The following is a 14,452-nucleotide window of genomic DNA, read 5'->3' on the forward strand; positions in this document are numbered from 1 at the left end:
CTGTAGCGTTGATACTTCTCATTGACTTAGCTTCTGGCTTGGTCTTCTTGGCCCTTATATGTCACAAACATGTATGGGGCAGCTGGTGGGATGAATGAGGGAGTTTAAGAGCACAGGACTGAGGAGGATCTCTCAGGCCAGTAAGTCTGAACTTCAGCTGTCATTGCTGGCTGTGAGACATCCCCTTTCCACCAAGCAGTGATGCTTTGACTCTGAGAAATAAGGTAGTGCTGGGAAAGCTGTTCCTGTGTCTTCCACCCCTTCCATCTTCAGACAGTCTGTAGAGCACCACTGTGTGCTCTCAGGGCACCTGAGGTCACCAGGGCCTTGTTCACTGCCATTGGGACTGCCCTGTGTCTTTGGAAAATGTTTGGCATGATGCTGCTTAGCATCATGTCTTGGCAGCTCACAGCTGTCCTGTGAGCATTGAGTGTGCCCAGGTCCCTCCCACTGCCTCCTCCCACCTCTTAGCTTGTAGTATATGTTCCTGTGGTTTGTCCCAGAGTGGTGTTGAGGTTGATCCCACTCCTGCCACTCTGTGCTCTCATTCAGCTCTTCCTGCACTGCTTGTGCCTCCTGACACAGCACAGTTCATCAGCATTTTACTTTTCTGGGCCAAGCTGTTTAGTGAAGATTTAATGCTACATCAGTTCACGAGGAGGGCTTCCTCCTCACTCTCCACCTGAAAATTGCCCTCAGCTCCCATATATGTACCTTTTGCCAATCTCTGTCTTCTCTGGCTTAGCTCATACATTCCTACATGTGCTGAAGGAAAGTCTTTACTGCAGGCCAAATGAGTGAGCCTAATGGTGTTTCCCTGGGATAAACCCACCTTCCTTCCCAAAGACTGTGTCTGATGCATGCTGAGTCAGGGTCAGTAGCAGAGCTTGAGGCAGGTCTTGAGCTTGGTGACTTCCTACTTGCTCAACCTGTTCCTAGAAGAAGATGCAGTGAGCCACAGCCTAGGCAACATCCTTCTCCCTCTGGATGGGGTCAGTCACTACTCTCCCTGCATGCTGGCACCAAGTTTCTTAACAAGGATCGTCCATGGATGATGGCTCCATACAAGCAGGACCAGAAATCAGGAGAAAGAACAGGACTCATCATTCCTGGCTTGCAAACAACAGTTGTGATGGCTGTACAAATGACCCTAACAGGGTGGTTCACTGTAGGGGCCATGTGTGTTTTCCACAAGGACCGTGAAGCAGAGCAGTCATCTACAAGCCATTCCTGCAGCTGCAGTGAGCAAGCTCTGCACTGCAGATGTGGGACTACTGTCGCCACAGAGGTCCCCACCATGCTGTTTGGTGCAGAGGCTGCCTTAGACACCAGCCCAGCTGAGACCCCCTTGCTCTGCAGCACCTGAATGGGAGGCACTGCTTAGGGAGGGAGTTTAGTTCACCCTCAGCTTCCTCACATCTCACAAAGCTCTCTCCTCTCCACAGATATCAACGAGTGCTTGATGCAGGGCCTGTGCAAAGATGCTGAGTGTGTGAACACCCGTGGCAGCTTTCGTTGCACCTGCAAGCCTGGCACCATGCTAGACCCATCCCGTAGCCATTGCATCTGTAAGTGCTCCAGGGAACTCATCAGTTTGGGAAGGGACCTGAGTGGGAAACCATGGCTGAGTGGATGCTGCAGTGTGCTTCACATCTGCAAATGTAGTTGAGTTGTGCTGTTCTGCACTTGTGTGCAGAATGGGTACCAATCTTGCATTATCCTTCTCCATGGACTTCACATGGTCCCTGCAGTGGCTGGAAGGAATGTGCCTGTGGTGTGGCAGCAGAGGGCACAGCCTCCTGGGATGAGAGAACTTCCACAGGAGCTGGATTTACTTGGGGCTGACACTGCTGGGTGAAAGGCCTGATGGCTGATGGCCAGGGGGTGTTCTGGAGAGAAGTCAGGGCAGCCCTCAAGCAGGCTGGGAGGCATAGGCAGAGAAAGGGGCAGGAGGGAGAGGTGTGTCCCCCCCATTTTTTCTTTGGAGAGCACAGAGCTTAACCTCTGGCACTGACACTGCTGTTGTGTTTCAGCGGACAAAGCAGTGTCGATGGAGCAGGGGCTCTGTTACCGCTCAGCAGCCGGAGGCGTGTGCACCCTTCCCCTCTCCCACCGCATCACCCAGCAGATCTGCTGCTGCAGCCGTGTCGGCAAGGGCTGGGGGGAGAACTGCGAGGAATGCCCTATGCCTGGCTCAGGTGAGACGTGCCTGCATTGGCTTTGCCTCCCTTGGACCTTCCTGTGGCATGATCCCTTCCTAGCAGTACTTACAGTGGGAAGAGATTTAGTTTTTGGGGTCTGGGAATGCCTATTAGAAACCCACCCTGCTCTGTGAGCGCATTCCTTCTGCTTGAAGTATCCACCCACTGCAGCCCAGATGTGTTTCAGTAAGGATTTAACACTTAGAAATTGCAGAAAATGATAGGATAGGGGAAATCGTCACCTGCATTCACATACGTGCCTGTCCATTTTCACTCCTTTATTCCACTGTACCACTATCATGTCTGGGTGTGGTAAGCCAGGTGATCCCTACCATAGTCTCTTCCTTCTAACCTCTGACCTCAAAAGTTTTGATTTTATTTTCCTTTACAGAGGCCTTCAAGGAGATTTGCCCAGCAGGACATGGCTACACCTACTCCAGCTCTGATATCCGACTGTCAATGAGGAAGGCAGAGGCTGAAGAGCTGCCCTTCAGCTTGGAAGAGCAAGGGGAAAACAGCAACTGGACTTTAGATTGGACAGCAAGGAGACAGCAACTGCAGGACAGCCTGCATGGGAGCATCCTGGAGGCATTCCCCTACCCTGGCACCTCAGCAAGACAGGGTAGTGTGAGGTCTACTGCTTAAAGCAGCTCCATCTGGGCCTTTAGCAAGGGTTGAAAAATTCTCAGGTCCTGTCATAGACTACGGATGGACTTCTAGTTGATAAAGACTTTCTATATCTATATGACTGTAGCATTCCTAAGGCATAAGGCACCATGTCTTCAAGCCTTTGGAGAGAAGGTTGAGTGTTTCAGGCTCCTGCAACTGCATCTTTGCAGTTGGTGCTGAGTGGCCAGTCTGCCTCCACTAGGACCTCAGGTCTGCATGGCAAGCCTGGCACTCCAGTCCCTGGGCTTTTGTCCAGCTCAGCTGGAAGGCAGTGTGGCCAAATGCTTGTGCCAGTACTTGCTGGAGCGGAAGCTCCTGGGTTCTACCCAGTGCCAGGAGTCCAGGTGTGTTGGCTTTGGGAACAAGTCCTTGTGGAGGAGCGTGAGGGACTGAATGGCAGGGTCATAGAGGTGGGGTGAAGTTAGGACAGCCAGGGTTTGAGGAAGACACCTATCCGCCTTGTCTCTACTTACCATGCACTCTTTCTCTTTCCAGGTGAAATTTCTCCTGCCATGCAGGTGAGTAAGGTATGTCTTGCTACATCTGGGTGCATCCAATGGTAGCTTGACGGGCAGGAAGTGGAGTGTCATAAAAATAAACTGAAAGAGGGTAGAACTAGATTAGATATTAGGAAGAAATTCGTTTACTGTGAGGATGGTGAGGTACTGGAACAGGGTGCCCAGAGAAGTGGTGGATGCCCCATCCCTGGAAGTTTTCAAGACCAAATTGGATGCAGCTTTGAGCAACCTGATCTAGTGGGAGTCGTCCCTGCTCATGGCGGGGGCGTGAAACTAGATGGTCCTTAAAGTTCCTTTCAACCCATACTATTCTATGATTCTATTCCTGCTCACATTCTTTTACTGTTCGACCAGGCAGGTGTGTGAGTTAAACATGACTGTAGCCAGTTCTACACTGCATATCACAGGGTTTGAAGCTCTAGACAGGAGAGTTTATCCACGATGGACTCGGTCCTAAAGAGCAAAAGGGTGAATTACAGAAAGGATCGAACCCACTATAAAATGACACCAAGAAGAATTTTGCTTTGAAATTCTAGTCTGTGCTGCAAATTCAAGATTGCCCTGCTTTCACTGGCTTCCATGAATATCAGCTGTACTTACACAGCTGAGGTGTGGGCACTCACTCCCTGCTGTCATCCTGGCCTGGCTGTAGGGCTGATAGGGTAGCAGGATAAGGGGAGGCGCTGCAGTCTGCTGGGACATGCTCCTCTCATTGAGCCCAGTGTTGTGCTCAAGCCCAGCTCACAGGCGGGTCTCCCTGTGCTGGGGTGGGTGCAGCAGAAACATCAGGGGAGCAGTCGGGGTAGGAGTCTCTTGCACTGACTTGTCTGTATTCACCCTTTCTGATGGAAGCAGCCTGGGGACTGATTTTCTGCCAGCCTCTTCTAGAACTGGGTTACTTTATTTCTTAAAAAATGTGTGCTTCTTGATCCCTGCTGTCAGTAGAGGTTCAGCCATATCTCTCCTGAGCATCTCTGTGCCCTCTTGCTATAGCAGCTCATCCCTCAGAACATACTTGTAGCCCCTATGAAAGAGAGCATAGCACTGCCATTGTTGCTGCTTCATAGACATGAAGTGACTTGCCCATGTGCATGTGAGAAATCTCAAGACAGAGCAGAAATTTGAACCAAAACTTTCAAATGTGAAACAGAGCTAGTCTGGAATTTATGTTGCTCAGCTGTTGGTTTTGTTCATCCATTGTGGAAAGCTCCCTGGAGCAGAGACTCAGGTTGTGCTCCAGCATTTCCTTTGTCAGCCATAGGTTTGCCAGGAGGAGATGGTGAGAAAAAGCTTCTAGCACCGAGCACCTTTCTAGTAGGCAGCACTCTTGAGGCAGGCAGAAGTAGCAGCTGTCCTCAGCAGCAGCTGTCCTCAGCACCCCAGAGCTGCCAGTGACAGTGGCAGTATTTACCATGCCTGGATGACCTTCTTGGCCACCTTGGGGAGGTGCCTACCTGGTAGCAGTGCCTTGGGTCTCACCTGTATAGTTTACTGGCTTGGCCTCTCTGTGGGCAACACCCCTGGCATGGCCTGGAGCTGTATTTTGCCCAGGATGATGTGCTCAGGACAGAGTGGCCCTGCCAGCTGCACCTAGCCGTGATGCTTCTCCTCCCAGGATGGTCTCTTAGGGAGCAAGAGGAGCCAGGAGGTGGGTGGGAAAACGTCTCAGGGATGCTGCATCTCTGTTTCATGCATGAGAATTGAGGCAGTCCTATATTTCTGTCCCTCAGGGCACTGCTGATGCCACTGCAGAGCCTGACACACGCAGAGGTGAGTGCCAGGCTGGCGGGAGGGCAGGGTGCTTGTGGGGAAGAGAACAGGGCAGTGAGAAGGGAGGAGTGGGGAGACTGGGGGCTACCTCCTCTGCATGGAAGCCCCCAGTGGGCAGGATGGGCTCCTGGCTGGGCTGGCTGTGGGTCAGTGCGGAGAACCCCTATCACACTGGGGTGGCTGATGTGGGGCTGTAGGAATGTGGGGAGGTGATGAATATCCTGCAAGGTGGAGGAGACTATGTTAAATAATAAGATGATAGTGTTGCTGCAACCACCCTGCATCCGCTTCCCATGAGCTTTTTTGGGGCTGTGGTTGCAGGGCCACCCAGCACGGGTGAACCTTGGGCATGCACCTCTGCCTGTGATCAGGGGTTTGCCTCACCTCTCTCCTCCTTCCACAACAGAGGAAGAGGAGTTCTGGCATGGTCCTCCCCAGCCTGGCCCCATCACCACCTGGGATGATGCTGCTCCAACACAGGTGCCAGCACAGGGCTCAGGTGTGTGTGTCCACCACTCTTGGGCATTTCCTGCCTCTCTTTGCCTGGTACTACAGGGAAATGATGTCCTAAGCTCTGCCCAGGGGCCCTCTCCCTTCACCAGTCTGCTTATCTTCCCATACCCCCCCCTTGAATTCCCAAAGAAGAGTCCCTGCCCTGCCACCCTGGGGTGTTGTCCCAGCCTGGTCTCACCTGCTGCCAGGCAGGGAAAGCTGGCCGGCCATGGGGAGACATAAGAGTGATCCTGTATGGGAAGCAAGGTGTTTGGCTCTCTGAGCCCTTCCCTGCCTGCAGCTCCCTTGCCCGCGCAGCAGTGGCTGCCGAGCGGGGATGGATCGGGGGATGGATCACGCGCCCGCTCGGGTGGCTTTGGCCCCGTGCCCCCCATGGCGTGAGCTGACTCATCGGGAAGGGGGAGCACACGGGGAGGAAGGCATGTGGCTCCCGGGGCGGCTTGTTTACTGCGCCAGAAACAAGGGCGCTGTTGTTCCACGGTTGCTCAAGTGTCTGGGAGTGTGGCCCCTGCCCTGCGCCGGGGGCTGGAGCACCTTGGGGAGCAGGCCTGGCAGAGGCACCTTGCTGAGGAATGCATCTTCCTTAATAGCCTTTTGTTTGGGGTTGGGCTACCCCCCCCAGCCCTTGGCTGGCTCGATTCCGAGGGGTGTGTGGTGATCCACTCCCCTCCCACTACCGTCTGTGCTCTGCTTAGCAGGGTGATGCAGGGGAGGAGGGCCCTGCTGTCACCCCAAAAGGAGCCCCACCACAGGTGCCAGGCTCTGCTGCCAAGGCATGGGGCTGCAGGCTTCCTCACCACCCTTATTTGGGGCCAAGGCACAGGTGTGCCGTACAGGGACTGGTCATCCCAGCTGGGCTCAGCCCAGAGTAGCTGTAGGAGGTGGTAGGGTCTGCTGTGTCTCCTGTGCAGCCCTGTGGGTCCAGGCTGCCTGAAGAAGCAGATGAGCAGGCTCAGCATTGCTCTCCAAGAAGGGGAAAAAGCAGGCTCCTGGCATAGTACTGGGGACAAAAAGCAGACACTAGACTGTGCACCTTTTGGTGCTGCCCCCAACTCCATGCTCTCTCCTCCCAGGAGTCAGTGGCTGTGCCTCTTCACCCCTCTCCTGTGGAGCTGGTACTTGTGTTCTCACCCCAGAGGGATACAGCTGTTCGTGCCACCCTGGCTACACCTTGGACCCCAGCCGCCTCCACTGCATTGGTAGGTTGTCACCTGTTCTGCCTGCTTGGCCTCAACAGACTATTCAGTCCTTCAGGCTCTTGGGGGAAGGTTTTCTGGCAGCTCTGCTGAGCCCCTGCCCACTTGGTGCACTGCAGGACTGGCAGGGGGCTGGCAGTCAGCTGAAGGTGGTGACTGCCTGTCTTCCTTCCCTGCCTGGGCACAGATGAAGATGAGTGTCTGAAAGACTCTTGTGGTGGAAGAGGTCGCTGCATCAATAGTGTGGGCTCCTATTTCTGCCTTTGTTACTCTGGGTACACCCTGGCTGTCTCGGAGGGCAAGCAGAGCTGTAAAGGTAAGCGGTGTCCACCTGGCACAAGGCTGCCACCTCCCCAGAGCTTCTCTGTTCTCTCACACTCTGTCATGAATGTGCACACACATATGTGTGCACACAAAAATGCCCACCTACACACCTTCTCTTCCCACAGCTGTCCATGGACAGCTTGATCCATGGGGATTACCTTCTCCTGCTTGCTCAGGGACAGGACCTTGCCCATGATGATCTGGGCAGGAGTCTGTGATGCCAACTCTGATCACTGTTTTGTGGCAAGGAAGTGCTAGGGCAGATGAGGGATGGAGGAGAGTCCTGGCACTGGTCCCTTGGGTAGAGCCATATGCAGGTCCTCACTTGCACCCAGCCTTCCTGAGGTTGGAGGGGGAAGACTCAGGACTGTCTCCCTGTCTGTTGCCAGACCGAGATGAATGTGAGCAGCCTTCTATCTGCCGAGGACAGAGATGCATCAACACCCCTGGTTCCTACCACTGCCAGTGCAAGGAGGGCTTTACCATGAGCCACAGAGGACAGTGTGAAGGTGAAGCTTGCCGCCCCCTGTTCCCCTGCCCCTCCAACCCACCTTCTGCATGAACACTTCATTTCCTCATCACTCAGTGCCTCCTCCTGGAAGGGAGGTAGGACACCCCTATGTTGGTCTGCCAGCTCCCCAAGGGCTGCCTGTCCTCTGACTGCAGGAGGAACAGGCTCTCCTGGGTAGAGGGATGTGCCTGATCAAAGATTCCCCTTTTTTAATCGTTCATCTCCATCATAGAGTGGGAGGCTATTTCAGGAGGCAGTACAGGAAACAGGGCATGCACAGATTGCTGCTCCCCCCCTCCCTCCCCCCGAACGGCCTCCAGAAAGCACTTGCCTTAAGGACTTCCTGAGTTGGAGGTTGCATCCTAATCATAGTTATGAAAGGCTGTGATGAAACAGCCCTGCACAGATGTTCTCTGATCCTTTTCTCTGCCCATGCACATTCCTGGCCTTGACAGCATCCTTCGGCAGTGAGTTGTGCTGCTGGCTTATGTCAGCCCTCAGGCATGGGCGTAGGATCCTGAGTGAGAAGTGGGGCCATAGAAAGTGTTGCCTAAGCCCCAGCAAACTCATCTCTGCTCCTATTGGGCATCACTGTGCCCTGGAGGGGAAGTCTGGGGATCCAGCTGGAGAGGATACATTGGAGAACGCTGCACTGTTTATCTTTGGGAGCCTGAGAGGAGTGTGTTTCTTGGCAGATGTCAATGAGTGTGCGGATCACAGCTCTTGCCCCAGTGCGAGATGTGTCAATACTGTGGGATCCTACAAGTGTATCAGCTGTGGGGATGGCTACCAGCCCAGGAACGGGAGATGTATTGGTAAGAAACTTGGGCTGCCTCTGGGAAGCATCCTTGCCCCCCACAGCAGTGCTTCCTGCAAGTCTCTAAAGGAGCACAGGCAGCACCCTTCTCCTGCAGGAGGCCAGCCTGCGTGGCCAGGCCATCACGTCCTCATGGCTTGCTTGGCAGGGAATGCAAGCACCCTCCCATACCATGTTGTCTTCTGCTGTGTCACACAGATACGGACGAGTGTCTTGTGGAGGGGACTTGTACTCATGGACGGTGTGTCAACCTGGATGGCTCCTTCCGCTGTTCCTGCTACCGGGGCTACAAGGTGGCACCTGATGGGAAAAGCTGCCAAGGTACTAGGGAGCCATGACTTCAGACACTCTGAAGTGTCACACAGTCCAGAGATTTCCCTAGACTCTTCCTGAGCACTTGGCTCTGCCTGAATCCTGGCCACCATGCTGGCTGGTTACCCCAACACATGTGCCCCTGGTCATGGTTGCTCTGCATCTTTTCTACTCATCTCACTCTTCCTCATGTGCTTATGCAGACATAGATGAATGCACAGCCCAGGCTGCCTGTCCCTCTGGACTCTGCCTCAACACTAAGGGCTTCTACTCCTGCATGGCTTGTGACACCAGCTATGCTGTCTCTAGAGATGGGAGCATGTGTGAAGGTATCCCTTTCCCAGGACAGAAGGGCAGGTGCTGGAGGGAATGAGGGGAGAGACATTGCCATAGCTGGGTTACTGGTGGGGCAAGAGGACTTCAGGCTTCAGGATCCTTTTCCAGCTCTTTAGCTTCTTGTTTACCAGAGAATGTGGAGGGGTGCAAGCAGACATCACCTGGAACAGCGGGAAGGTGATTTTCCTCACACAGGAAAGGGGTGGGGGGAAGGATTCATTGATAAGACTCCTGGACTATTGATGATCTAGGAGGTGCTGACAAAGGCCAGAGGAGTACAGGAGGCCTGGAAACATTGGCAGAGGGTTGTGTGTGGTTCAGTTTAACTGTATGCCTGGGAGCATGAACCTCAAATGTAGGTCCTCAACAGAAGGAGAAACCTTGGATCCACAGACCACGGACAGACTGTGGGCAGCCAGGTTTCATAATTTTTACCCAGCCCCTAATGTAACTTGGACATGTTTAAAAAGGAAAGCTTAGATCAAGGGCTCTGCCTGATCAAGGTATGCTGGCAGAGAGTTAACACCAGCATCGATTCGTGTTGGTTGCAGTGCTGAGACATGAGAGTGCTGCAGTCCCTGCCTTTCAGCCTGACTGCCCCAGTATAGGCAGGGAAATTCCCTCCCCGGTGGCTGCCCTTAGGGGTTGTCCTGGGCTTGAGATGGTTTGAATCGAGCAAGGGAAGGGAGAGGGCAGAGCTGGCAAAAGTATTTGTTTAAAGATTGGCCATGTGCTGAGAATTTCTCTCTAGAGCACTGCAGAGCTGTGCAGCCTGCACGTAGCTGGCAAATTGAAGATCTTGCCTTCAATGTGACTCTCAGAAGGATCCCCCTGCATGTGGGCCTCCAGTGGGGGAGGCGAAGGATGTTTTACTCCCATTATTCTTCTCTGTTTTGGTGTCTGAGAAAGCCAGTGTTATATGAACTTATTTTCCAATTGATTTTTGGGTGCGATGGAAGAAGCATTGTTTGATGTCTTGCATCTGTCCTTCCCTTTTCCCAAGACTCCACATGAGCCGCCCCATCTCAGCCACCTTGCCCCAGCCGTTTCACGAGGGCGCCTTATCAGGGTTTGATACTGTTTAGGTCATACTGACCTGATGGCAGGATGGCATGTTCTTCCCTGCCTTGGCTGGTAGCCTTGTCTGTGGATTTAGGTTTCACATTTGAAAAATGATAAGGGTTTTGTAATATTTTTTTGGTAAATAAACTAGGTTTTGGTTCCTCTCCAGAAGAATTCAATAATATTTCTACTTTCAACCCTTTGAGACTGAAAAGCTGGGAATCCTGCCCTGAAGTGGTAGGGAGCAATGCTCATTCATGCTTGTGGCATGCTTAGTGCTTTGCAAAGGGGAAAAGGTCCCTCCCTGCCCCCAGGAGCTGCTTTAGCTCCTGTCAGGGGAGTAGTGTAGAGCAGGACTCCCTCCACTAGCATGTCTTTTGGTGCCTGCACACCAGCCCATCCTTCTGACTACCAGTGTTTTCCAATGCTTGCCCCTGCTTCATGGGCCCCAGGAAGCAGCAGTCTGCTGGCATCTCACATGAGGAAGGGAAGGTACCCCTTCCTCCTCTGCTGTGAGCAAAATCCTCAGAATGCCAGCAAGCTCTGGCCAAGGCCTGGGGGAGTTGGGTGGGAGAGGGTTTGTGGGGAGCTCTGCAGTTGGGTAAGAGCTGTTGTACGCCCCTGGACAGCTCTGCCATGAGAAAGATGTTGTAGGCAAGTCTGGCAGGTGGGAAAGCGGAGCCTCAGAAAGTAAGGCTGGTGCTGTGTTAATTTGCTGATGTTTGCTCTTGTGCAGAGAGGATTTGTCAGCAACTGTGGCTCTCAGCTGGCCTCTTGGTGGTGTGGTACCCAGTGCAGAGCTCTGCTGGAAACAGACACTGGAGTTAGCAGTATCTCTGTGCTCACAGAATCACAGAATGTCCAAGGTTGGAGGGGACCTCTGGATGTCATCTTATCCAACCCCCTGCTCAAGCAGGGCCACCAAGAGCTGGCTGCCCAGGACCATGTCCAGACGGCTTTTGAATATCTCCAAGGAGGGACACTCCATAACCTCTTTGGGCAACCTATGCCAGTGCTCAGTCACTGTCACAGTAAAAGAGTGTTTCCTGATGTTCACACAGGACCTCCTGTATTTCAGTTTGTGCCCCTTGCCTCTGGTCCTATCACTGGGCACCACTGACTTGGTGCTGGAATAATGTTTATCCTGATCCCTCTGGTGGAAAGGAGTGAAGAATCTGGGCTGACTCCTCACACCTTGGTAACAGGGAAGTCCACCCTCTTCTCACTGTAATGGGGTGGTCTGAGAGGGCAGCTCAAGCCCACCTTGCAGGCCAACAGCTGGGTGATGGCTTCTCTGGGTGACGATCTTCCCCAGTCGTGGCTAGAGCTGAGGCCTCACTCTGTGCTGTACCCTTCTACTTGGCAGATATGGATGAGTGTGAGGACCCTGCTGTTCAGTGCCTGGGGGGAGAATGCAGGAACACTCCGGGCTCCTACAAGTGCCACTGCCAGGCTGGCTTTGAGCTCATCAATGGCACTGTATGTGAAGGTATGAACCCCATCCGTGCAGCCCTCTGGGTGCAGTACCTACAGCCTCCCTGTGGATCCCCTTTTTTTCTCAGCAGGGGGGATGCCAGTGCTAGTGCAGGTGATGCCACCATGCATGGCACATCCATAAAGTTGTAGTCAAATTCAGGATCACCATGGACAGAGAAGATCTCTGTCTCCATGGTGGGAAAACCAGGTGAATTAGGATGTCCCCCAGGGCTGGATGTGTGGCCCTGACTCTGTTCCCTCTGCAGATGTGAACGAGTGCCTGAACAGTGAGATCTGCAGCCCCAATGGCGAGTGTCTCAACAGTCATGGATCCTACTTCTGCATTTGTGCTCCTGGTTTCTCAAATGTGGCTGGCGGAGTCAGCTGCCAAGGTGAGCTGGAGGGTGGCAGAGACATACCTTAGGTCCTGCCCTCTGTTGCCTCCCCTGCTGTGAGATCCAGGTTGATGTTTTTGTCCTGATTTCACAGATGTGGATGAATGTGCAGACAAGTCCCGGTGCTCACAAGGCCAGTGTCTGAACACAGAAGGCTCCTACAGGTGTCTGTGTGAAAATGGATTCAAACACTCGCAGGAGACTGATGACTGCGTGGGTGAGAGCTCATCATTGGGGAGATTAGCCCCCTGGAATTTGAGGGGATGGATGCAGCCAGTGCAGGGGAGAGGGCAGTTCTGCTCCCAGCACCCAGACTTGCTGGTGACTTGTAAGGAGGACTAGTAATGGCTCAGGGCTTCTGGCCAACTGAAATTAACTCAGATGCTTCAGTGAGCAAGCAGAGTCCCCATCTGACCATCCTCATCCCCTTGCTCTCCTCCCTGCAGATGTGGATGAGTGTAAAGAATATGGGGATGCCATCTGCGGCACATGGCGGTGCCAGAACAGCCTGGGCTCCTACTATTGTATCATGGGCTGCCAGCCTGGCTTCCACTGGACCCCCTTGGGTGACTGCATTGGTGAGTACAGCCTTGGGAGTCCCTTCCCTCCCCCTGGCAGGAACAGGATGGCTGTGGGACATTTCTGCCAGAGGCGTGAGGGAGGAGGAGGAAATGTGTGGCTGGTGGAGAGGCAGATAATGCTGAGAGCTTGTTTTTTGGCTGCACTGCCTGCTTGCGTCTAGACTTCTCTCTTCCTGGCATCTGGAACAGACTCCTCATTCTGCTGCTTTCCGCTCAGGGAGAGTCCTGGGCAGGTTACAGCCATTCCAAGCTTGGGGCTGAACTGCAGCTCCCTGTAAGCTGTGCTTGCTGGGGTCAGTTCCAGTCACCTGCCTGGCAGGCCTGGGTGAGCAGAAAGGCTGCTGGTGCCAGTGTGCGCTAAGCTGGCAGTCTAGCTTTGGAGCCCAGGCTCCAGCATAGAGGAAAGAGCAAAGGAATTTCTGCAGTTTTTGAGGCTCCCCCTAGCTCAGGGAAGGCTGCAGCAAGGAGGAGCTGCTGCCAACCACTGGGCTCTGGGCTGCGCCAAGACTCAGATGTAGCATGTGGAGCTGCTCCTGGGCTTGCGAGCAGTGGGCTGTAGGCATGTAGCTGCTCTGGCTGCTCCAAGGAAAACTCTTCTGTGCAGCAGTTGAAAGGGAGCAGGATGCAGACAGCAGGGCTGTAAAACCTGTCCTTTGTAGGCAGAGAACCCAGTTGTGATTGTCCCACCGCACTCCCTGACACTAGCAGTTGAAGAAGGACCAGGTCAAGAAGAATGGGGCAGGAGGGTTTCATCCTTCATCTGTCTGCACTTGCCTCACACCAGTTGCACGCTTGCATCTCCTGCCAATGTGAGCCTGAAGGCTCTGTATCCCTTTATACCTCTGCAGGAAACTGTGCTGCCTTCAGTCACCCCTGCCAGCCACCTCCCATGTTTCCCATCCATTTCCCATTTCCACTCTGCTTTGTTGCTCTATTCACATTGCCTCTTTGCAGCTCTCTATGTTGCAGGAAGCTTCTCTTTAACACACACACTCATAGCAGCTCATAGCATAGTGACTGAGTTGGGCAGTCAGACACAGTCCCTCACGTCATGGGAATACCTGCCCTGGCCCCAGATCTTGGAGTCAGAGCAGAAGGGCCTGGGTAGGGATGTCCACTGGGAGAGGTGGGGTCTGGGGCAATTCCTGCTCTCCACTCCGCTGCAGACATTGACGAGTGCGCCAACGAGACGCTGTGTGGGAGCCACGGCTTCTGCGAGAACTCAGATGGCTCCTTCCGCTGCCTCTGCGACCGTGGCTATGAGAGCTCACCCTCTGGGCACTACTGCATTGGTGAGTCTGCCAGGGTCACTCTGCCAGTCAGTGAAGCAGAGCCATCAGTAGATGCCAGGCTATTGTCCCTGCTGTGTGATGGCTCCCGGACCTCAGATGGGGACTGCATCCACACTTGGAGAATCGCACACGTGGACAGGGCAGCTTATGGAGTCAAACCCCCTCCCAGCAGATCTTTGTGATTGCAAAGGAGCAGGGCTCTGAAAAAGCAAGTGGTTCCCAGTGAACGTGGAGTGAAGCTTTTCTGTCCAGGTGGAAGGGAGGTCCTTGGGGGATTGAGGCACTATAGGTGCTAGAGAGGTACTTTGATGGGTGCCTGTAGAGAACAGGCAGGGTTTATTATAAGGAAAAATATTTTCACCATGAAGACAGACAGGCAGTGGAACAGATGTCTATGCAGTTGCCATCCTTGGAGGTTTTAAAGACCCAACAAGACAAAGCTCTGAGTAGCCTGGTGGGATTCTATAAACTGGCCCTGC

At 53.6% G+C, this 14,452-nt stretch overlaps 1 protein-coding gene across 3 annotated transcripts in view; it reads left to right on the forward strand.

The window, feature by feature from the left end:
* LTBP2 (latent transforming growth factor beta binding protein 2) overlaps positions 1-14,452 on the forward strand; it is a 94,315-nt gene that overhangs the window by 72,004 nt on the left and 7,859 nt on the right. For 2 of the 3 annotated variants that reach the window (XM_027638299.1, XM_027638298.1), the window contains exons 10-25: positions 1,446-1,568; positions 2,034-2,198; positions 2,593-2,823; positions 3,366-3,397; positions 5,119-5,158; positions 5,562-5,657; positions 6,745-6,870; positions 7,055-7,183; positions 7,581-7,700; positions 8,398-8,517; positions 8,718-8,840; positions 11,596-11,718; positions 11,972-12,097; positions 12,195-12,317; positions 12,547-12,678; positions 13,848-13,973. In XM_027638299.1, the coding sequence (XP_027494100.1) occupies positions 1,446-1,568; positions 2,034-2,198; positions 2,593-2,823; positions 3,366-3,397; positions 5,119-5,158; positions 5,562-5,657; positions 6,745-6,870; positions 7,055-7,183; positions 7,581-7,700; positions 8,398-8,517; positions 8,718-8,840; positions 11,596-11,718; positions 11,972-12,097; positions 12,195-12,317; positions 12,547-12,678; positions 13,848-13,973 (1,935 nt within the window). The remainder of the gene's footprint in view (positions 1-1,445; positions 1,569-2,033; positions 2,199-2,592; positions 2,824-3,365; positions 3,398-5,118; positions 5,159-5,561; positions 5,658-6,744; positions 6,871-7,054; positions 7,184-7,580; positions 7,701-8,397; positions 8,518-8,717; positions 8,841-11,595; positions 11,719-11,971; positions 12,098-12,194; positions 12,318-12,546; positions 12,679-13,847; positions 13,974-14,452) is intronic. The other variant, XM_027638297.1, reaches the window with a different exon arrangement.

The sequence above is a fragment of the Corapipo altera genome, unplaced genomic scaffold (genome assembly GCF_003945725.1).
Source record: "Corapipo altera isolate COAL_440 unplaced genomic scaffold, ASM394572v1 23, whole genome shotgun sequence".
Lineage (NCBI taxonomy): Eukaryota > Metazoa > Chordata > Aves > Passeriformes > Pipridae > Corapipo > Corapipo altera.